Source organism: Stegostoma tigrinum, chromosome 36 (genome assembly GCF_030684315.1).
Source record: "Stegostoma tigrinum isolate sSteTig4 chromosome 36, sSteTig4.hap1, whole genome shotgun sequence".
Lineage (NCBI taxonomy): Eukaryota > Metazoa > Chordata > Chondrichthyes > Orectolobiformes > Stegostomatidae > Stegostoma > Stegostoma tigrinum.
This window is the reverse complement of record NC_081389.1, coordinates 17,075,010-17,099,047: the sequence shown is the minus strand read 5'-3', so window position 1 is coordinate 17,099,047 and position 24,038 is coordinate 17,075,010. Positions and strand designations below refer to the sequence as shown.

Genomic DNA, 24,038 nt, shown 5'->3' with positions numbered 1-24,038 from the left:
ATTATTCCAGCGAATAATAAGGTTTTGTTTCTATAGAACCCGTACAGTGTGAAAACAGGCCATTCATCCCAAAAAGTCCACACCAATTCTTCGGTGAACATCTCACAAAGACTCACCCCCATCCCCACCACCCTAGCTTCACAACCATGCATTTCCCATGGCTAATTCACCGAACCCTACACATCCCTGGACACTATGGGCAATTTAGCATGGCCAATCCACCTAATCTGCACATCTTTGGACGGTGAAAACCAGAACACCCAGAAGGGACCTGTGCAGACAGGGAGAGAACATACAATCTTCACACAGATAGTTGTCCAGTGGTGGAATTGAACCTGTTTCCCTGGTGCTGTGAACCCGGGTGCCTGGAGCTGTGAGACAGGAGTGGTAATCACTGAACCATTATGGCACAAGATTTGAGCAAATATTTTGTAATTGTCTTCATAAAGGAAGACACAAATTACTACCATAAATCTACCTGCAGAAGCTAATAAGAGTAAGGAAATTAATATTAGTACAGCAAAAGCATTAGAGAAAACGCAAGGTACTAAAATCTGACAAATCTCCAAGAACTAAATCCTTGGGTTCTGAATGACAGAGCTGTAGAGTTAATGGATGTTCTGGCTACGGTTACCTGAAATTCTCTCAATTCTGGAACAGCGCAGCAGATTGGAAGTTAGCAAATATAACATCACAATTCCAGTAAGATGGGAAAGTGAAGTCTGGGAGCTGCAGGTCAATTAACTTCACATCAGTCATCACGGAGTTGCTATAATTTTTTTATGAAGGAAGTCTTAGCAATGAACTTAGAAAATATAGTTTGGCAAATATGTCATGAAACTTGAAGGAGTTCAATAAAGATTCACAAAGATGTTGCCAGGGTTAGAAGGTTTATGCTACAGGGAGAGGCTGAATAGGCTGGGGCTTTTTTCCCTGGAGTGGCAGTGGCTGAGGGGTGCCGTTAAGGAGGTTTATAAAATCATGAGGGGCATGGATAGGTTGAATAGCTAAGGTCTCTTCCCACAGTAGGAGAATCCAAAATCAAATGGCATAGATTTAGAGTGATAGAAGTAAGATTTAGAAGGGATCTGAGGGGCAACTTTTTCATGCAGAGCGTGATGCATGTATGGAATAATGCTGCTGGAAGTGGTGGAGGCTGGTACAATTACAACATTTAAAAGGCATCTGGATGGCTGTATGAATAGGAAGAGTTTATTTGGATATGGGCCAATTGCCGGTAAATGGGATTAGATTAATTTAGGAGATAGTAGGAACTGCTGATGCTGGAGAATCTGAGATAACAAGCTGGATGAACACAGGAGGTCAAGCAGCATCAGAGGAGCAGGAAAGCTGATGTTTCGGGCCTAGATCTTTCTTCAGAAAGTTTAGGATTTCTGTTTGGCATGGACGAGTAGGACCGGTGGGTCTGCTTCTGTGCTGTACAACTCTATGACTCTATGATTAGAACGAGTCAAGTTACTTTTATGAAAGTGGAAAACCTTCTGAACAAACCCAAGTATTTTTTGAGGATTTAAGAGGTAGAATAGATGAAGAGGAATGAAGAATGGAGTATGCTTGGATTTGCAAAAAGCTTTTATCATGTTATGCAAAAAGGTTCATATGTAAGATAAGGGCTCATGGATTTGGAACGGATACATCCAAATAGTTTGAGGATTGGTTAATTGACAGGAAGCAATGCTAGGGTAAATGGGGCATTTTGCAGTTGGCAGACATTGCCAAGTAGGAGGCCTGGTTGAAAGGACAGTCATCCATTAGTCTGTTGCAATGAGTGCTCAGAGGCAAAACACTTCTCAGCTGAGCGTTTTTTTTTCCTTTTTGTTCTGCTGTGTCAATTACTCAGTGTTTATTTGCAAAAGGTAAATTAGTGTCAAATGCTTATGGTTTCTGCTATCCAAAATGTTGAAACAGTTATCAGTGGCTTTATAAAACAAATATTCTTGAACCATTGTTTCAATATGATAAAACTAAGAACGGTAGATGCTGGAGATCTGAAACAAAAACAGAAAATTCTGGAGAAACTCAGCAGGTCTGGCAGCATCTTTGGCCTGAGAAACTGAGTTAATGTTTTTTAGTCCAGTGACCCTTCATTAGAACAGGGTGAAGAATAGGACCCTTATAATGGCAAGTCACTGGACCCGAAATGCTTACTCTGCTTTCTCTCCACAGTTACTGCCAGATTGGAGGGAGGCAAATGTTGTTCCTCTTTTCAAGAAAGGGAATAGGGAAATCCCTGGAAATTACAGACCTGTCAGTCTTACGTCTGTGGTCGGCAAGGTTTTGGAAAGAATTCTAAGGGATAGGATTTATGACTATTTGGAAAAGCATAGTGTGATTAAAGGGAGTCAGCATGGCTTTGAGAGGGGCAGGTCATGCCTTTACAAAACTTATTGGTTCTTTGAGGAAGTCACAAGATAGGTTGACGAGGGTCAAGCAGTGGATGTGGTGTACATGGACTTCAGCAAGGCATCTGATAAGGTTCCCCACGGCAGGCTCATTCATAAAGTCAGGAAGTATGGGATACAGGGTGACTTGGCTGTCTGGATTCAGAATTGGTTGGCTGATAGGAGGCAGAGAGTGGTTGTAGATGGTAAGTATTCTGCCTGGAGGTCAGTGCTGAGTAGTGTCCCGCAGGGCTCTGTTCTTGGGCCTCTGCTCTTTGTAGTTTTTATAAATGACTTGGATGAGGAGGTTGAGGGGTGGGTTAGTATGTTTGCTGATGACACAAACGTTGGAGGTGCCGTTGATAGTATCAAGGGCTATCGCAGGCTTCAGCGAGACTTTGACAGAATGCAGAGCTGGGCTGAGAAATGGCAGATGGAGTTCAACTTGGATAAATGCTAAGTGATGCATTTTGGAAGGTCGAACTTAAATGCTGAATATAGGATTAAAGGCAGGATTCTTGGCAGTGTGGAGGAACAGTGGGATCTTGGTGTTCAAGTGCATAGCTCCCTCAAAGTTGCCACCCAGGTGGATAAGGTTGTTAAGAAAGCATATGGTGTTTTGGCTTTCATTAACAGAGGGATCGAGCTTAAGAGCAGCGAGGTTATGCTGCAGCTCTACAAAACCCTGGTGAGACCACACTTGGAATATTGTGTCCAGTTCTGGTCGCCCTATTTTAGGAAAGATGTGGAGGCTTTGGAGAGGGTGCAAAGGAGGTTTACCAGGATGCTGCCTGGACTGGAGGGCTTGTCTTACAAGGAGAGGTTGACTGAGCTCGGACTTTTCTCTCTGGAGAGAAGGAGGAAGAGAGGTGAACTGATCGAGGTGTACAAGGTAATGAGAGGCATGGATAGAGTCAATAGCCAGACACTTTTCCCCAGGGCAGGATTGACTGCCACGAGGGGTCATAGTTTTAAGGTGTTAGGAGGAAGGTATAGAGGAGACATCAGAGGGAGGTTCTTCACCCAGAGAGTTGTGAGCGCATGGAATACTTTGCCAGTGGTAGTCGTGGAAGCGGAGTCATTAGTGACATTTAAGCGACTGCTGGACATGCACATGGACAGCAGTGAATTGAGGGGAATGTAGGTTAGGTTATTTTATTTTTGGATTAGGATTATTCCACGGCACAACATCGTGAGCCGAAGGGCCTGTACTGTGCGGTACTTTTCTATGTTCTATGACCTGCTGAGCTTCTCCAGCAATTTCTACTCTTGTTTCTGTGGTTGTCTTAAACAATTCATTGGTTCTGTGTAGAGTGCATGCTGCGCGGATATAAATGTGTAAAGCAGTTCTTGTCACCACACTATAGGAAGGATGTGGAAGCTTTGGAAAGGATACAAACAAGGCTTAACAGGATTTTGTCTGTATTGGAATGCATTAGCTATAAGGAGAGATTGGACAAACTTGGATTGTTTTCACAAGTGTGTCAGAGGCTGAGGGGTGACCTGACAGAAGTATATCAAAGTATGTGAAGCTTGGATAGGCTGGATAGTCAAAGTCTTTTTCCCAGGATGGTAATGTCAAATCCTAAGGGGCATAAGTTTAAAGTGAGAGGGGCAAGTTGAAAGATGAACAAGGCAAGTTTTTTACAGAGGGTAATAGGTGCTTGGAATGCATTGCCAGGTAAAGTGTTAGAAGCAGATATGACAGCAATGCAGGAGAAAATTACTGCGGATGCTGGAGATCACAGCAGTTCAGGCAGCATCTGTGGAGAGAAAGCAAGCTAATGTTTTGAGTCTAGATAACTCTTCACCAATGTGTAAGAGGTGTTTAGACTAACACATGTACAGGCAATGAATACGGGCCATGTGCAGGCAGCTGGGATTTATTTCGGTTGACATCATGGTCAGCGCAGACATAGTGGGCCGAAGGGCCTGCTGCTGTAACATTCTGCTACAGAATTCCAGAAATCCCTCACCACTAAAGTCGTGACTTCCTGATAACATCCTAGTAAAGCATCTCGGCATTCATTCTGGGATTTTTATATCTTACCAGAAGTTAAAACCCTTCCTAGAATCATGGAAAGGTAAACACACACCTGGGGTATTCTGGCTTCAGTGTGTACTATTTACAGGCCACACTGCTACAACTCACAAAAGCTTTTGTGACTGCACTTCCCAATCTTGTGACCTCGAGCACCAAGAAGGACAAAGGCAGCAGACAGAGAGAGAGAGCTATTCCAGTGTGGGCAATAAATGCCAAAGCCACATGTTCGTTCAGTTTCAGTTCAGAATCTGCAGGGGCTAAATCTAAAGCATGAACAAAACTTTGTCTAATTTCATCTGAAAATTGACAATCTTAGTGACTGGAGGGAGGCCAGTGGGAGAAGCAAAATAGACAAGTAATGGTTGGCATTGAGGTTTGAGTAGCTGCAATGGAGTACAGGAAACTGCTTCTTTCCTGGATCACACCGTAACAGGGACAGTTCAGATTTACACTGAGTGCTGGAAAACAAGCATTGTATTGCGCATCACTTTGATAAGTTCCAACATTAATGTAGATAAATGGCCATTCAAATGCGTTGAAGCAGAATTGGAACACAACCCGAGTTCGAGTCAAATGCGTCATAAATGAGAAGTAATGCCTCTTGTTATCAGTTTACTGCTGCCTGGCATGACTCAGGTCAATTGATAAAAGGTAGCATGCGTGCTTTCTAAAAATATCCGGTCAGAGGCTAATAATGCATGTTATGTTCACACTTATGCAATTTTTATACAAACTGACCATGTGGGCCAGTTACTGATCATGCTTGCCCTACTGGTGTGGCATGTAATAAATGAAAAAGAAGGCTTAAATAATGCAGGATATAGATAGAGTTAATGGTGGTTCACACATGCTGTGAACTTCCTGAGGAAGTGGTGGATGTGGGCACAATGAAAACATCTAAAACATATAGAACATAGAACAATACAGTGCAGAACAGGCCCTTCGGCCCTCAATGTTGCGCCAACCTGTGAACTAATCTAAGGCCATCCCCCTACACTATCCCATCATTATCCATATGCTTATCCAAGGACTGTTTAAATGCCCCTAATGTGGCTGAGATCACTACATTGGCAGGCAGGGTGTTCCACGCCCTAAAAGACATTGGACAGGCACATGAATAAGAAAAGGTTTGGAGGGAAATGGGCCAGGAACAGGCAGGTGGGACTAGCTTAGTTTGGGATTGCATTCTGGTTGGATCAAAGGGCCTGGTTCTATGCTGTATGTCTCTACAAGCCCATCAGTGTCATTAAACAATATTTTACAATGAGATACATAGGCGATTTTGGAAGAGGATTTGCAAGTCCAAAATGTCAGTCTTAAGGAGGTGAGATTGAGGTTTAGTGATGGAATCTGAATCTTAGGACTCCAAACAGCTGAGGGCATGGACATCAATGGTCGAGCGATGACAAGTTTTAAAGGAAAACAATGTTGATGGGATATGGACAGCTAAAGCCAACATTTGATGCCCATCCCTATTTGTCCTTGAAATGAGTCGCTTGCTCAGGCATTTCAGAGGGTAGTTAAGCATCAAACACTTTGCTGTGGGTCTAGTGTCTCACATTGGCCAGAGTAGATAAGGTTAGTAGATATCCTTCCCAACCTATTCAGGCTTACTTTGTGACTGAAACCTTCCATACCCGGCAACATTCTGGTAAATCTCTTCTGAACTCTCTCCAGTTTAGAATTATCCTTCCAATGGCAGGGCAATTAGAATTGCACACAGTACTCCAGAAGAGGCCTCACAAATGTCCTGTACAACCTCAACATGTTGTCTCAACTCTTATGCTCAAAAGACTGAGCAAGAAGATATTTTACTATTTTCTTAAAATACAAGTTATTTTTGATGTAAAATAGTGAGGGTGGGCTTGACGAATCAGTATGTCGAACACACGGATTCAATGTCAGTCCTCCTGGGTGATTGGAAAATACCACTTTGTGACCAATGACATGATATACATTAGAATGGTTCTTTCCTAACGCCCATTCTATAATTTATGTCCATTGGGTTGATTCCCATTTCAGCAGTGCTGGATCCTGGTCCATTTAAAACAGCTGACAAGCTCCGGCTTGAGGATTTCCTAATGGGAGTTCCCCGGAAAGTCTTCTCTTGTTGTTGGGAGTCATCGTAGACAGGTTCACATACCAGCTTTATGAGGTTGAGTAGGTTGGGCCTGTACTCATTGGAGTATTGAAGAATGAGAGGTGACCTTATTGAAAAATACAAGATTCTAAGGGGACTTGACAGGGTAGATCCAGAGCCTGTTGTTTCCCCTTGTGGGGGAGTGTAGGACTAGAGGGTAGAATAAAGAGTCACCCATTTAAGACAAAGATGAAAAGTAATTTCTTCTCTCAGAGTGTAGTAAATCTGTGGAACTCTTTACTGCAGAGGGCTGTTGAGGCTGAGACATTAAATATATTCAAGGCTGAGAGAGGCAGATTTGTAACTAGTAAGATAATTAAGGGTTAGGGGGAAAAAGGCAGGAAAGTGGAGCAAAGATTATCAGATCAGCCATGATCTCATTGAATGGAAGGCTTGATGAGCTGAATGGCCTACATTTGTTCCTACATCATCTGGTCTTATAGTCATTTGATCGGAGAAATGGCCATTCTGCCTATCTGTCAATTTGAAAGTTATTTGCTGTCTAACTTTCATTCTTACAGTCTCTGTTTGTTTTCCTCTGTGACGTCTTCTGCAAACAGTTCTTGTCAAACTTTGCCAGCTTTCAGGCATGGGTCAGGGGGAAGCTCTCTCATCTCTGAGGCTAAAGGTTGTGGCTTCATGCTCCACTGGAATAGGCTGGGTCTCTCAGGCAGTGCTGATGGAGTGCTGTACTGTCTGTGTGCTACACTCTCAGGGGCCCAGTGCTCAGATGAAACACGATTCTGGGTCTGCTCTTACATTAAACCTTAACAATACCATGGCACAATTTATGGCAGAGTAGGTGAGTTCTCTCGATATTTAATTTACATCCTTTATTCCTTTATTCATTTAGGGGATGAAGGCTTCACTTTTAGGCAGCATTAATTTCCCATCCCTAATTGCCCAGAGGGCAGTTTAGAGTCAACCACATTGCTGTGGGTCTGGAGTCACATGTAGGTGAGACCAGGTAAGGATGGCAGTTTCCTTCCCGAAAGGATATTAGTGAGCCAGATGGATTTTCCAACAATCAGCAACAGATTCATGGTCATTACTAGATTCTTAATTCCAGACATTTATTGAATTCAAATTCCACCATCCGCTGTGGTAGGATTCGAACGCAGAACATTATCTTGGTCTCCAAATTAACAGTCCAGCAATAATACCACTAGGTCATAATCAGGGAAAGTATTATCACATGGGAGCTTGCTGTGCACAAATTGGCTACTGCTTTTCCTGTATCACTGAAAGAAAGATATTCTTCCATTGGAGGCAGTTCAGAGAAGGTTCACTGGGATGTTCCCTGATTATGGAGTGATTGCCTAATGAGTTAAAGAGGATGGGGCTCTATTCACTGGATTTTAGAAGAATGAGAGATGATGTCATTGAAACATATAGGATTCTCAAGGGTTTGACAAGGTAAATGCTGGGAGGTAATGCTAACCCTAACCCTACTGTAAGAATCTAAGACTAAAGGGAATAAAACACTTGAAGACATCCTGAAGTCAAAAAATCTGAAACTGTTCTTTCTCAAAGTCCTAATTTCAAAAGCCTCTTGTGTAGAATTCTTCTTCACAGCCCTCCATGATTGTTCAAGTTGTTCCTCTACCATTAGGAACTCACTTTAAACTCAACAAGAAACAAGCAATTCTTATAAATTCTCATAAAACATCTCACTGACCATGGCTTGACTTCCATTTTATCAACGTGCATCCCCTTATCCTCCTGTTAAATGTTGTTCAGGTATTTATCTCACTTGGAAAACAGTATTAGTAGCCCAGCTCATCCCCGCCTTCCTAACCTGTTCTTCCTCTCACTTTTCCCCTCCTCCCACCTCAAGCCGCATCCCCATTTCCTACCTACTAACCTCATCCCGCCCCCTTGATCGGTCCATCCTCCCTCGACTGGCCCATTTCCTCCCTACTTCCCCACCTACACTCACCTTTACTGGCTCCATCCTGGCCCCTTTAACTTGTCTGTCTCCTCTCTACCTGTCTTCTCCTCTATCCATCTTCGATCTGCCTCCCCCTCTCTCCCTATTTATTTTAGAACCCTCTTCCCCTTCCCCATTTCTGAAGAAGAGCCTATGGCTGAAACGTCAGCTTTCCTGCTCCTAAGATGCTGCTTGGCCTGCTATGTTCATCCAGCTCCACACCTTGTTACCTAACTGAGAGTTGTTGCTCTGTGACCCATATTTGTACAGCACACGGCAGATGTGGTGACCTTCCCCACACCACGGTATCATAATATGGCTCATTTACGCTTCCTAGAAGTGACCTTATAGATGGAGCTGTTTTCCGCAAGCAAAAGGATTATGTTGAAGAGATAGTAAGAACTGTTGATGCTGGAGACAGAGGTAACACAGTGTGGAGCTGGATGAACACAGCAGGCCAGGCAGCATCAGAGGAGCAGGAACTCTGACGTTTCGCAAACAAACAGCACCGTTTTCTCCTGTAACAGTACTTGTTGTGTTTGTTTGAAATTCTTGCATGTGCCCTGATGATTGCTGAAAAGACAGACTTGCTGAAACATTTTGCTTCCAATCATCAGGACACATGCAAGAATACCAAATTTCAAACAAGAGCCCTGCAGTCCAGAGATAGCAGGAACTGCCGATGCTAGAGAATCTGAGATAAAAAAGTGTAGAGCCGGATGAACACAGCAGGCCAAGCAGCATCAGAGGAGCAGAAAAGCTGACGTTTCAGGTCTGGGCCCTTCAGCTGTGACTGCAGATAGAACAATTGCCCACGTGCCAGCGTTCACCTGCCGCACAGACATTGAATGGGTTAGCCCACAAAGTTAATCTCACTGGCCTCTTACCTTTTTGAGCTTTGTCTTTGTGGTGGTGAGCTCTCGTGTATAAGCTGAGGGTGAATCTGGCTGCCAGTCTCCCTGCTCGCAGGCGAACAGCACCTCACCAATGAAAGTGTCCTTCAAATTGTGGAACTCCTTGACGTAGGTGGCAAAGCGGAGGGTGAAGCATTTTATCTCCTCGAGTGTGTAACCGGAGAAGTGAAAGCTCTCCCAGAACTCGGGGTTCAGGCTCTTCCTGCGGATGCTGGTTTGCTGTGGCTCCATGAACCTAGGCAGCAAGTAGACCCTCACATAGGAGTCACAGCCGGTGCCAAATTTCTTGGGAAGGTTGGAGATGCCCAGGACGCTCACCGTCAGGGTGACCTCATAGGGCGAGTAGAAGAGTGTGAAGTGTAGGGCCGGCCTTGGCTTTGACTTGGCACCTGCCAGGTCGTCAGGCGTGGTGAGGGAATGGCCCAGGCCGGGGCCTGCGGGCATGATGCCCGGGGTCGGGTAGATGCCGCACTGGTTGTAGACAGAGCAGTCGCCCGAGACGGTGCAGCGCCTCTCAAGGATCCTCTTGGTTCGGCTGGTCAGGCTGGCTTTCTGCACAGCGGGGATGAAGGGCAGTGACGCTCTGCCGTGGGGACCATGCCTGTAGCCAGAGTCAGGGTCCAGGTCCGGCAGAGCGCCTGGCGGGTGCTCCAATACTAAGCCGCGCACCTCCTCGTACTGCTGCTTGATGGGCGTACTGGCGCTCCCTGGCAGAGGCAAGCTGGGGTCCATGACGATCCGCTCAGAGGCCGGGTCCTTGCTGTTGGTGGTGCTCTGATGCTTCCTTTTCCGCCAGCAGAGGGCACAGCCGAGCATCAAGCAGAAACAGAGGAAGGCCAGACCAACCCCGAGGAGGACCTGCAGAGGCACTGAGCCAAGAGGGAGATGTTAATGCACTGTAAAAGCATCTTACACAACAGCACTCAGCTATTTGGAAATGGCAACACAGGCTTGCAGTTTGCTCAAAGAGATTCACATCTATCAAAAGCAAATTTTCCTCAAGGGGCAGCGCATTCACCAATGCTAGAAACAAATGTTACTCACAACTTTGCAGAATGCTGAGATGCCTGGATAGAGTGGACGTGGAGAGGATGTAGGAGACACTAGGGCCTGAAGGCACATCTTCAAAGTGAAGGGATAACCCTTTAGAACTGAGATCAGGAGGAATTTCATTAGCCAGAGGGTGGTGACTGTGGAACTCCTTGCCACAGAAGGCTGCGTAGGTCAAGTCATTTTACACAGAGATAGATAGGTTCTTGATTAGTAAAGGGATCAAGAGAATGCAGCAGAACGGGGTTGAGAAATATATTAGCCGTGATTGTACGGCAGGGCAGACCCAAATGGCCCAATTCTGCTGCTATACAGGCTGGTCTAGTTCTGGTCTTTGCCTCATGTTGCAGTGATATTGGGGTCAGTTAGCATGGAAGGCTGGTTTGTGATGCATAGATGGGTTAAATTCCTCAAACCAGCTGAAGTTACCATGAAGGATTTTCTCTCTCCTCACCTGAGGCTCAGTGACCCTCAGATTACGCCACCAACAGTCGTCTCTGTAATGAGACAATGGCCTAATGGTCTAATAAGTCCATGGAGACTTTACCTTTACAATTATATCAGCACTTTTAACACAGTAAACTCTTCCAAAGTGCTTCACTATAATGCTGAGATTGTCAAAGTGAGGGTTGAATCACAAGCTGATATTCTGGGTTCGTGAGTTCCTGTCATCTTAAATCTATGCCTCGGATTATTTACCCCTCTACTAGTAGAAAAAGGGTCTTTCCAGACTCCTAATACCATGTGAATGAGAAAATGACTCCTTAACTCTCCTCTTAAACTCTCCCTCTTAACTTAAATCAATGCACTCTGGTTATTGACCCTGTATAATGTACCTGCCTATCCATCTTATCTATGTCCCTCATAACCTTAAACAGCTCGCTGATCTAAGGAATACAACCCTAGCTTATACAATCCCTCCACTTGGCTCAGATCCTCCAGCCCAGGCATCATCCTCGGAAATCTCTTCTGCACCTGCTCTCATACAATCACACCCTTAACTTTATTAATTAGTTAATGATTAATTTTATGAATGACTTATTTAATTAGTAATGCAATGCCAAAAAATAAATCCATTCTAAACATCACAAATTAATTAACTTAAGGGAGTTATTCCCTTAAGGTTCATTCAGAGCCAAGAAATCCCTTACGCTTTCAGGGAACTGGTCAATGCAAATTGGAGGTTCTTTCCTCTCTGTCTTTTCTTTATTCACGGGGCGAGGGCATTACTGGCTTAGTATTGCCCATCCTTAATTGCCAGTTAAGGGCAGTTAAGAGCCAACCACATTGCTGTGGGTCTGGACTCACATATAGACCAGACTGGGTGAGAGTGGCTATTTCCTTCCCAAAAGGACGTTAGTGAACCAGATGGGTTTCTCCCCCCCCCGCCCCCCCCCCCCCCCGCCAACCCCGCAACTGTTGGCAATGGATTACAGTTATCATTAGATTGTTAATTCTGGAAATTTACTGAATTCAAATTCCACCATCTGCCCTGGCAGAATTTGAATCCAGGTCCCCAGAATGTTATCTGGGTCTCTGAAGTAACAGTCCAGTGATAATACCACTGGGCCATCACATCCCATCCAAATCTATTAATGTTTTGTATCTGTATATTGGGTAAAATTTGAATGTTGGATTCTCTCATGCAGATAATTATCAGGTACCTTATTGAAATTTATTTAGATTTTATACAAAGGTGAATTTACTGCAGCCCTGATCTTTTTCTGGAGAGAGATAACTGGTGGTGGTTTAACCTGAGGGTCACAACACCTCAGGGATGGGGAGAGGTTGAGAAGGAGGGTCTTTCACAGTAATCTCAGCCGGTGGTTGGAATTGAACTCACGCACTTGGTACCAGACTGCACTTCAAACATGCCATCTGAGCTTACCAGCATGGCTGTGCAGCCACCAAATTGCATGCTTCCCTATTTTAATAAATTTGTGCATATCCCTAAGACTGAAGCTGTCTCATGTAATCATGTGCATCTAATACTCAGTCAATCAAATTGTTATTCTCCTCAAAATGAAGGTGTGTTTACTGAGGGGTTTCAGCCAGATTCTTGCAGATCAGCCTTTGAATTGCAGAACAGGCTCAAGGGGCTGAATGGCCTGCTGTTCCTATGCTCTTATAATAGCCAGGAGAATTACAAGCTAGAGTCACAGAGTCATAAAGCACGAAAACAGATCCTTCAGTCCAACCAGCCCATGCCGACCAGAATCCCAAACTAAACTGGTCCCACCTGCTGTATTTGGCCCACACCCCTCCAAACATTTCTTGTTCATGTACCTATCCGAATGTCCTTTCAGTGTTGAAACTGCACCCACATCCGTCAGTTCCTCTGGAAGTTCATTTCTAACACGAACCACTCTCCGAGGGGAAAAAAACTGCCCTCGTGACATTTTAAAGTCTTTTTCCTCACTGCTTAAAAATATGCTCCCTATTCTTGGAATCCTCCAACCTAGGGAAAAGATACCTGTCATTTATCTTATCCATACCCCTTACGACTTTCTAAACCTCTTTAAGGTCACCCTTCAACCTCTTACGATCCAGTGGAAGAAGTCCCAGCCTATCCTGTCTCTCCTTATAACTCAAACCTTGTGTACCTGGCAACATCCCAGTAAATCTCTCCTGAACCTTATCCAGTTTAAGAATGTCTTCTATAACAGGGCGACCAGAACTGGGCACAGTACTCCAGAAGAGGAGTAAATTAAATTGTTTCCCATCTGTTTGTCACTTTCTCCTTCACAAGCAGAGCTCATTGTCTTGAGAGATAGTAGGAATAGTAGGAACTGCCGATGCTGGAATCTGAGATAACAAGGTGTGGAGCTGGATGAACGCAGCAGGCCAGGCTGCATCAGAGGAGCAGGAAAGCTGACATTTCAGACCCGAAACTTTAGCCTTCCTGCTCCTCTGATGCTGCCTGGCCTGCTGTGTTCATCCAGCTCCACACCCTATTATCTTATTTTTTTCACTTGTGCAACACTAAAACAAGTACTAGCACAGCTTTCGTAATTTAGTAATCAACATCTGCATCACCAACGTAACTGAACAAAAATGGGATGTAAGATGATCCTAAGAGAGTAACACCTTTGATTAGTTTTCTTCCTTTGGGTGGGCCCCATATTATGTGTCCTGGATCCTGGCTTTGTACCAGCTATGGTTGAAGGGACTTAATGAAGGGATAGACCTGATCTTAGTAACTCCAGTCACTGGGCTACAATTGTAAAACACCACCTTTTATGGGCTCTTAAATAAAAATAAAATACTCCAAGTGCCCGAATTCTGAACTAAAAGCAAAAAGTGCAGGAAAAGCTCAGCAGGTCTAGCAGCACCTGTGGAGAGAGAAACAGAGTTCACTTCATGCGGTGTTATTGGTTATTAACCCTGCACAAGTAGAAAATGTGCCTACCTATGCACTCCATTATGTGGAAACTTGTGAAGTGTTGAACTGTAAGGCAGAAAAACCAGTAGAACCCCAACACTATGAAAGCAGGCCATTCAGTGAACACTGATCCTCTGAACACAGACCCACCCCATAACCCTGAATTTCCCATGGCTAACCCACCTAGCCTGCACAGTTTCCCATGGCCAATCCACCTAGCCTGCACAATTTCCCATGGCCAATCCACCTAACCTGCACTGGACTGTGGGAAGAAACCAGAGAGGACTCACACAGATACAGGGAGAATGAGCAAACACCACACAGTCACCCGAGGCTGGAACTGAACCCAGGTTGCTGGCACTGTGAGGCAGCAGTTCTAACTACTGAGTCACCATGCTGCCCTACGAACGCCCGAATAGAAAACTCATCAAACTGCAGTCATTATATAATCAACATATCCTGTCAGATGTTAAATACCAAGGTATGTGACAACAGTCTCTTTTTCACATTCAGATCCAATTAGAGTGCCAAATGATTATTAAGCCAAGCAAGACTTTTTTAGGATAAGAGATAATGGGAACTGCAGATACTAGAGAATCCGAGATAACAAAGTGTGGAGCTGGATGAACACAGCAGGACAAGCAGCATCTCAGGAGCGCAAAAGCTGACGTTTCGGGCCTAGGCCCTTCATCAAAAAGACTTTTTCTTCCCTTGTTGATGGATCAAGACTCCCTAACCAAACCTTCGCCCTACAATCCCAACCTGCTTTATGTCCAGAAACATATCTCAGTGAACCACATCCCCTCATGTAACAGCACTTGTAAAGATTCACTCAGCGAATGTGTGTGTCAATGACCAGGCAGCATTCATTACTCATCACTAATTGCCCAGACGACAGTTAAGCGTAAACCACATTGCTGGGTGTCTGGAGTCACGTGCAGACCAGACCAGGTAATGATTTCCTCCCCTGAAGAACATTAGTGACCCAGATGGGTTTTCCTGACAATCAGCAATGGTCATTAAGCTCTTAAATCCAGATTTTTTTTAAAAATTCAATTCGAATTTCCACATTTGCTGTGGCAGAATTTGAACCCAGGTCCCCAGAACATTACCTGGGTCTCTGCATTAACAGTCCAGTGATAAGACCACCATCATTGCCTCTCCCAGCATGTTTGAGAGTCTACCTTAATGCTGTGTAGTCTTCCTAATTGAAGATAGCCGTTCGCAGAATCAGCTCCATGGATCTTGGGCATTGTTTCCAATCTCTCTGACACGGTCCAAACTCTGTCCATTTTGTCTCTGCAATTCATGTCTTGTCCGTACCAACGTCTGCTCACTTTTCACCCTCCCAACCCATCCACACCAACCTGTATCAAACTTTACTTTCAAAATGCCTTCAGTGTAAAATTCCCAGCCTTGCTTATTATCTCCAAAACTCATTTTTCTTTATTGCGGGACCCTCCCCACCATCTCTCCTAGTATTACCCATTCAGGTTTTCTTTACCCTACTTTAATGCCTTTGCATTTTTCCACCAAGGCCTTGTGGAAATGGATTTTTCCCTTAAACCTCCCTACTGACCAGTGCCATCCTTAAATCAGCCTCCCCCAACTCTATGACCAAACTCGTAACAAACCCTCATCTACTTCTTTGATCTTGGCTCCCATTTTCCAGAGCGTTTTTCCATAAATTGCTTCCTCTTGCATTTTTTACCTTAAAGTTGCTGTAAATGTTTCCTTTTTATTCACTAATTTTCTTCATTAAATTCAACACTGTTGTAATAGAATCCTTCAGTCCAACTTATCCATGCCAAACAGATATCCTAAATCAATCTAAGATAACAAAGTGTGGAGCTGGATGAACACAGCAGGCCAAGCAGCATCTCAGGAGCACAAAAGCTGATGTTTCAGGCCTAGACCCTTCATCAGAGAGGGGGATGGGGAGACGGAACTGGAATAAATAGTGAGAGAGGGGGAGGCGGACCAAAGATGGAGAGAAAAGAAGATAGGTGGAGAGGAGAGTATAGGTGAGGAGGTAGGGAGGGGATAGGTCAGTCCAGGGAAGACGGACAGGTCAAGGAGGCGGGCAGAGGTGGTAGGTAGGAAATGGAGGTGCGGCTTGAGGTGGGAGGAGGGGATGGGTGAGAGGAAGAATAGGTTAGGGAAGCAGAGACAGGCTGGGCTGGTTTTGGGATGCAGTGGGAGGAGGGGAAGAACTTGGGAACCCTGCAGCCCAATGGTATCAATGTGGACTTCACAAGCTTCAAAATCTCCCCTTCCCCCACTGCATCCCCAAACCAGCCCAGTTCGTCCCCTCCCCCCACTGCATCACAAAACCTGCCCAGCTCGTCCCCTCCCCCCACCACATCCCAAAACCTGCCCAGCCTGTCTCTGTTTCCCTAACCTGTTCTTCCTCTCACCTATCCCTCCCTCCCACCTCAAGCTGCACCTCCATTTCTTACCTACCACCTCATACCCCCTTCTTGACCTGTCCATCTTCCCTGGACTGACCTATCCCCTCCCTACCTCCTCACCTATATTCTCCTCTCTAACTATCTTGTTTTCTCTCCATCTTCAGTCCGCCTCCCCCTCTCTCCCTATTTATTCCAGTTCCCTCTCCCCATCCCCCTCTCTGATGAAGGGTCTCGGCCCGAAACGTCAGCTTTTGTGCTCCTGAGATGCTGCTTGGCCTGCTGTGTTCATCCAGCTCCACACTTTGTTATCTTGGATTCTCCAGCATCTGCAGTTCCCATTATCACTCCTAAATCAATCTAGCCCCATTTGCCAGCATTTGGCCCATATCCCTCTAAACTCTTCCTGTTCACATATTCATCCAGATGCCTTTTAAATGTTGTAATTGTACCAGCCTCCACCACTTCCTCTGGCAGCTCGTTCCATATACACACCACCCTCTGCATGAAGAAGTTGCCCTTTAGGACCCTTTTAAATCTTTCCCAAATCACCTTAAATCTATGTCCTCTAGTTTTGGACTCGCCCACACTGGGAAAAAGACCTTGACTATTCACTCTATCCATGCCCCTCATAATTTTACAAATCTCTCCAGAAGGGCACCCCTCAGCCTCTGACACTCCAGGGATAAATAGCCCCAACCTGTTCAGTCTATCCCTATAGATCAAACTCTCCTACCCTAGCAATATCCTTGTAAAGCTCTTCTGCACCCTTTCAAGCTTTACAACATCCTTCCTATAGCAGGGAGACCAGAATTGAACGCAATATTCCAAAAGTGGCCGAATCAATGTCCTGCATAGCTACAGCATGACCTCCCATCTCCTATACTCAATGCACTGACTAACAAAGGCCAGCATACCAAATGCTTTCATCATTATCCTGTCTACCTGTGACTCTACATTCAGGGAACTATGCACCTGTACCCCATATAGAGAATGTTGCAGCGAATATGTGCATAGCAAGCTCCCATAAAATCTCCTGACCAAGTAATGTGATGTTGATTGAGGGATAAATATTAACCCTGACACTGGGAATTAATCCCTTGCCCTTCAATGAAGTAGTACCATCAATGAACAAAAAAAAAGTTGCTTGGAAAGCTCAGCAGGTCTGGCAGCATCTGTGAAGGAGAAAACAGAGTTAACGTTTCAGGTCCGGTGACCCTTCCTTAGAACAGCTGTTTTCTCCTTCACAAGTGCTGCCAGACCTGCTGAGCTTTTCCAGTAACTTTGTTTTTGCTCCTGATTTACATCATCCACAGTTCTTTTACATTTTATTTCGTACTATCAATGGTTCACATCCACTCAAGCAGAGTATCGTTTAAAAGGTGGCAGTGCAGCCCAGATATGAGTTTTATGCTAAGGTTGGAGTAGTAATTGTACCCATAAAATTTTTGGTAATTACAAGAAGAAGACAAACTCATATCTTCGAAACTAATCAGGTACTGAAGAAATGATACCTCTTGAGCTCCTAAACACTGAAATATGTGATCACTCAGCTTCTTACCTGCAATGTTAGAGAATACTGTGGCCTTCATCAGCTTGGGATTATGTAGCACAGGAGAGCAAATACAAAGTTGCAGGGATCAGGGCCGATGAGACTGGAGGAAACCTCAGCTAAGGGCAAACAGATCACATACTAACCTGCCAATACGTCAACAATCCTTGTGAAACTCTTCAGCTGTTACTCCTGAATACTGTTCATATCAGCACAGCCTTTGGAAACTCATTCCACTGACACTCAGAGAAAACAAAGCGCGAAAGAAATTGCATTTAAATTTAACTGTGGTTCAAACTAACATTCTCTGGGCACCTGTTGCTGTATTTGATTGAAATGAATGAATTGAACAAAATGAAATGATCGAAATATGAATATTTCTTCTGGCTTGAGAGGGAAAGGAAGTTTGGAGGAGGTTCTAAAAGCAGCTTTGACCTTCCTTTGACATCCACGTGATAAATATGACTATCATTCTATTATGTAATTGCGTCCATAAAACAGAGTGTTAATATTTACAGATCAAATCTACGGTAAACTAATTTCAGATGCTTAAATTTATTAGTTCCATTGATGGTTGAGTGTGTGAGAGTTCAGCTCTGGCGACAGCCTCCAGGTTCAAACTCTGTTCACTGCTTTCAACAGCTATACCATTCCCTGTCCTCCACAATCACCTTTAGTCCTACAACCTTCCAAATGTCTACACTTTCTGGATTCTAGCTTGGCCCTGGTTTTAATTGGTCCACCTTTGACAGTCGTGGCTTCAGCTGCTAAGATTCTAAGCTCTAGAACTCCATCCCAAAATCTTTTCACAAGTAACCCAGAGCCTCTGCGAAAATCAGAGTTTTTCTGAATTGGCCAGCTGTGAGTCAATGGTTGGCACTTGGCTCTGGAAAACACGACAGGAGCTCAAATTCTGCTCAGAGATTCAGCATGAAAATCATTGCTCACTGTAACGTGCCAGGGGAGCGCTGCATTGTCAGGGATGCCAGCTGTTTGAATGAGATATTAAACCAATGCTGCCCACTCAGTTGTGTGTGACAGCTCCCATGGCCTTTCTTCAGACAGGAGTAGGGGAGGTTTCCCCAGTGTGCTGGTCTAGTTTTATACTTCAATTAATAGCCACTTGGAATTAGGATTAGCTTTATAGCCACATGTACTCAAATGAGTACAGTAAAAAGTGTACAAGTTGCCACTCTGAGGTACTTAGGCACAGATTCTTCCATACAAGTTCTTAGGAAAAAAAGTTAGAAAAATAGAGAAATAAAAAGTACAACATTACAGATTGCAGGATAAATTAGAAAATAGATAATAAAAAAGTTTGGAACAATCGTCCCTCCAAACCAGTCCACCTAGCCTCCGGTGTGCACCGGGCCTGCACTCCAGGCTTCAGCTCAAGGCTGGGAGACTACAAGGGAATCACCTCAGAAGTGCATTCTGGGCCACACCAGGCCACCAAGAGATAGCCATGCCAGCTGCTGAGAGACCGCCACTTGCCTCTGAGAGACCACCTCTGTGGGCTAGGGGACCCACCGTACCACGCCAGGCCAAAAGACTGCCATATCTGGCCAGGGCATATTCCAGTCAATATCATGTCCTATCTTTATTCATTCACAGGGTGCAGGCATCGTTGTCTAGGCCAGCATTAATTCCCTGTTGCCTAGCAGACAGTTAAGAGGCAACCACATTGTTGTAGATTTGGAGCCATTTGTAGGCCAGACCAGGTAAGGATGGTTGATTTCATTCTCCAAAGGACATTAGAGAAGCAGATGCGGCATTTCTCCAATAATTGGTTTCACGACCATCTTTAGATTCTTAATTCCAGATTTTTTTTGATGCATTGAATTCAAATCCCATCTCTTGGTGAGATTTGCATGCCATTCCCCAGAAAGTTACCTGGATCTCTCGATTAATAGTCTAGCTATAATACTACGAGGCCACCAACTCCGGCACTGTGAGAACTGACCACATCGTTCAGTGACATTACAACAACATCCACGCTTCAGAAGTGTCCTTGGTATGCCCTGATTCCAGGAAAGATGCCACAGAATTAAATTTTCCCTTCTTTTTCTACCTACGTCTCTCTCCTCTTGTAGGTTGCTCCTTAAAAACCATCTCACTGACAAAGCTTGTTTCTTAGATAGCTTCGGTATCAGATTGAATTCAATTATCCTCAGTTGAACTGATCTGTAGTATTTTATTATGGTAAAGGGGTGACATAAATGTAAGTCACTGTTGCTTGTTATACAAATTGATGGCTTCTAGATCTGAAGCGTATACATAAATCTGGCTTTAGATGGAATGGGGTTGCAATCTGTTTCTATAGAAATCAAGGTCATTATCATTGCAGAATCTCCCAATTTTCAGCAAATTACCATTGACCAGAAACAGGGCCGAACTAGCCACTGCAAATACCAACAGCCCCAAGTCAGGGACTGAGAATTCCGAAACAAGTAACTCACCTCCTCATTCCTCCAAAGTCTGTTCACCAACCACAAGGCATGAAGCACAAGTCAGGAGTGTGAGGGAATATTCCCTATTTTCCTGGATGAGTGCAGCACCAGCAACACTTAAGAAGCTTGACACCACCCAGGTAAAAACATTCTGCTTGCTTGGCATCTCGTTCACTAGCTTCAGCATTCATTCCCTTCCCTATTGATGCAGAGCAGCAGCACAATTTATAATCTACAAGATACACTGCAGCAACGCACAACTTCAACAGCACCTTACAAACCTGCACCCTCCACCCTTCAGAAAGGCGAGAGCAGCAGATGCAGAGGCGCATCATCATCTGCCAGTTCCCCTTCAAATCTCACACCATCCTGTGTTAGAAGTACATTGCTATTCCTTTACCATCGCTGGGTCAAACTCCTGGAATGCTGCTCCTGTTGGCAGTAGTGGAGTGCACCTACAACACATGAACTGTAGCAGTACAAGAAAGCATCACACCAGCTCTGCAGGGCAATTAGAAATGTGCAATAAAATCTGATGTGGCCAGCAATATCTACATCATGTGGAAAGATGTTTTAAAAGTCACCAGGTTGGCATTTAAAGTGAAGCTGAAAGATGGCAAATAAAGACATTTTAATACTAGTGACTCACTTGACAAATAAGATGTACTCGAGGATGAATACTGGAGTACTTTCAAGGTGAGTCAGCATCGATATTTTACCTTCAGTACTCTTAAATTGTGCTAATCACAGAATCTTACAGCGCAGAAGGAAGCCATTTGGCCCATTGTGTCTATGTCAGCTCTTTGAAAAGACGATTGAATTAGTCCCATGTTCTATGATTTCCCCATTGCCCTGTAGATTTGTAGTCTACTGCTATCACTGAAGAAATGCTGACATCTTAGGTACATTGATGGTTTTCTCATAGTGAGTCAGTATGAAGCTTACATCGTCTCTGATTAATTTGCATATAACTCGATCTGCTGATACCAACAGAACTTGAGTTGCGAATGACCACTTTATCCACCAAAGCAACAGTGCTAATAACAGGACGATATTCACCCTTTGTACATCAAGATTTAACTGGAAAACTCTCTTCATCACTCTCATTTTGTTTTACCCTTTATCTTAAATTGGTGTTCTCTGATTTCCAACACCTTATTAATAATTCTCCTTATTTACTCAATTGAAACTCTCTGAATTTTGAATGCCTCTTTCAAATCTCTTTGCCTTCTCAACTTTTAAAGGAGAATGTAGGTACCGTTCCAGAAAATTCTCTGACAGGTGACTGCATTGAAACATACAGGATTCTAAAGGGGCTTGCCAGGACAAAGGCTGAGAGGATGTTTTCCCTCATGGGAGAGTCTAGAGGGCATGGCCTCAGAATAAAGAGGAGCCAATTTAAGACTGAGATGAGAAGGAATTTCTTCTCTCAGAGGGTTGTGAGTTTTTGGAACTCGTCGCCACAGAGAGCTGTGTGGGTAGAGTCCCTGTGTAGATTTAAGGCCGAGATAGATTGATTCTTGTTCAGTCAGAGAAAGGGCAGGAAAGTGGATGTGAGGAATGTTGGATCAGCGATGATCCTACTGAACAGTGGAGCAGGCTCAAGGGGCCAAACAGCAGATTCTTGTTCCTATTTCTTATGGTCTTCTGGTCTAACCCTCTTTTGGGTGGATGTAGGTCTGATTTTTCACACAATAGCTCAAAGATCCTAAACACTAAGCAAACAATTCCAACTCAATGACAGTTGTCTGGCATCTATAGGGCATGGGGTTATTTTTTCTTTATTCTTCATGGAATGTAGACATCTCTAGCAAGGGCAGTATTTGTTGCCTGGCCCTAATTGTCCTTGATCTGAGTGTCTTGCCTGGCCATTTCACAGGGCATCTCAGTGACAGTCACATTGCCAGGTCCCCATAACATTATCTGGGACTCTGGATTAACAGTCCAGCGATAATGCAATTGGGCCATCACCTTCCCTCAGCTGAGGCAATGTTTGAGTCAGGCAATGGTTACAGAGATTGTCTCTAGCCAGGTAAGAATGGTAGATTTCCTTCCCTAAAGGATATCGGTGAACCAGATGGGTTTTTACGACAATCAATTATGGTTGTTGTGACCATCATTACTGAGACTAGCTTTCAATTCCAGTTTTACAATTGAACATAGATTCCACCAGCCACCAAGGTAAGGTTTTTAATCCCTGCCCTCAAAACATTAGTCTGTGTTGTGTTGTGTTACAGCTCACGGTTAATATTCTACTAAGAGACATGATCGTAATATCTTCACGGTATCATTGTCTGTGATCTGAGGGTGTTAAAGTCTCAAACTCCATTTTAACTGGGGCCATTATAAATCTGATATGCTGATGAAAGCATGGTGCTGTTATAACCAAATATCTTAGTATTAGCCAAGCTGGTGAAGTGTCTGTGGTTGTAATATAGATATGTACCAGGAGCTGTAATACACTTCTGTTGTATCTTTCAATATCACATTACTCATGTCTCGTTTTCATGTTATGGGAACTAACCTACCAGATCAGAGATGAATACAATGCCCACACCACAGTAGCTATTCATCCTGGACCTGTGGATTAGCAATTCAGTAACATCACCTCAACATTGTTTCCACATTATCTAGGGGGAGGTCCTTGACAGATTTTGGGGTTATGTCACAGAAATTCGCAACTCGTATCAAAACAACTTACACAGTGGAACTTTTCCTCATAAGAATAATACAAATATGAGGGCATGTGGTAATAAAAGCATTACAGTCACCAACGTGACTCATACCAGGGCAATTTCTCCCACACAAAACAAGGGAAGAAGATGGACAAAGTATAGATAAGGTGAATGGCAGGTGTCTTTACCCTAGAGTGGGATAGTTCAACCCTAGGGGCCATATTTTTTAAGGTGAGAGGAGAAAGATTTGGCAAAGAAATGAGGGGCAATTTTTTTTTTCTCAGAGAGTGATTTGTGCATGGAATGAACTTCCAGAGGAAGTGGTGGATGCAGGTACAGTTACAGCGTTTGAAAGACATTTGGATAAGTATGTGAATAAGAAATGTTTGGAGGGGTATGGGCCAAGCGCTGGCAGGTAGACTAGTTTAGTTTGGGATTGTGGTCAGCATAGACCGTTTGTACCAAAGGGTTTGTTTCCATGCTGTATGACTCTATGACTGTATAGGGATAGGGCTTTTGACTTAGGGAAATGTTGTGTTTTATATCTACCGATCAAAATAAGTACTGTATATGTACTATACTGTACAACACAAGGTACACACACTACCTGCTATGAGCAATCTGCGATAACACTGTGTGTCTCTGAAGCATCAACAGGATGCTGCAGGCAGATGGTAAGATGATGGTACAGATGAGAATTGCTAGTTGTACACTTTCTACACTAAGTTGAACTGAATCAAAAATGATATGAATGTGGGGAAGTTTTACATTTAGCTCCTCAAAACATCAATGACGCGAATGTGATATAGCATACTGGCACATCAGTTAGCTTGCATGGCTGGTTTGTGATGTGGAATAATGCCAATAGCATGGGTTCAATTTCCACCATTGGCTGAGATTACCATAAAGGGCTCCCCTTCTCAGCCGCACCCCTCACTTGATAATGTGGGGACCCTCAGATTAAACCACCAGCAGTCATCTCTTCCTCTAATCAGAATGCTTTGGTCTGGTAAGAGAACAGTAACATTAATCACAATATTCATTGCAGCTCCTGTAATGCTGCAACTGCACAGTCCGTCTCCCAGCATCCG

At 44.1% G+C, this 24,038-nt stretch overlaps 1 protein-coding gene across 2 annotated transcripts in view; it reads right to left on the bottom strand.

Moving 5' to 3' along the window:
- LOC125446850 (synaptotagmin-4) overlaps positions 1-24,038 on the bottom strand; it is a 72,307-nt gene that overhangs the window by 12,798 nt on the left and 35,471 nt on the right. For both annotated transcript variants that reach the window (XM_048520769.2, XM_048520770.2), the window contains exon 2: positions 9,404-10,299. In XM_048520769.2, coding sequence (XP_048376726.2) covers positions 9,404-10,299 — 896 coding nt within the window. The remainder of the gene's footprint in view (positions 1-9,403; positions 10,300-24,038) is intronic.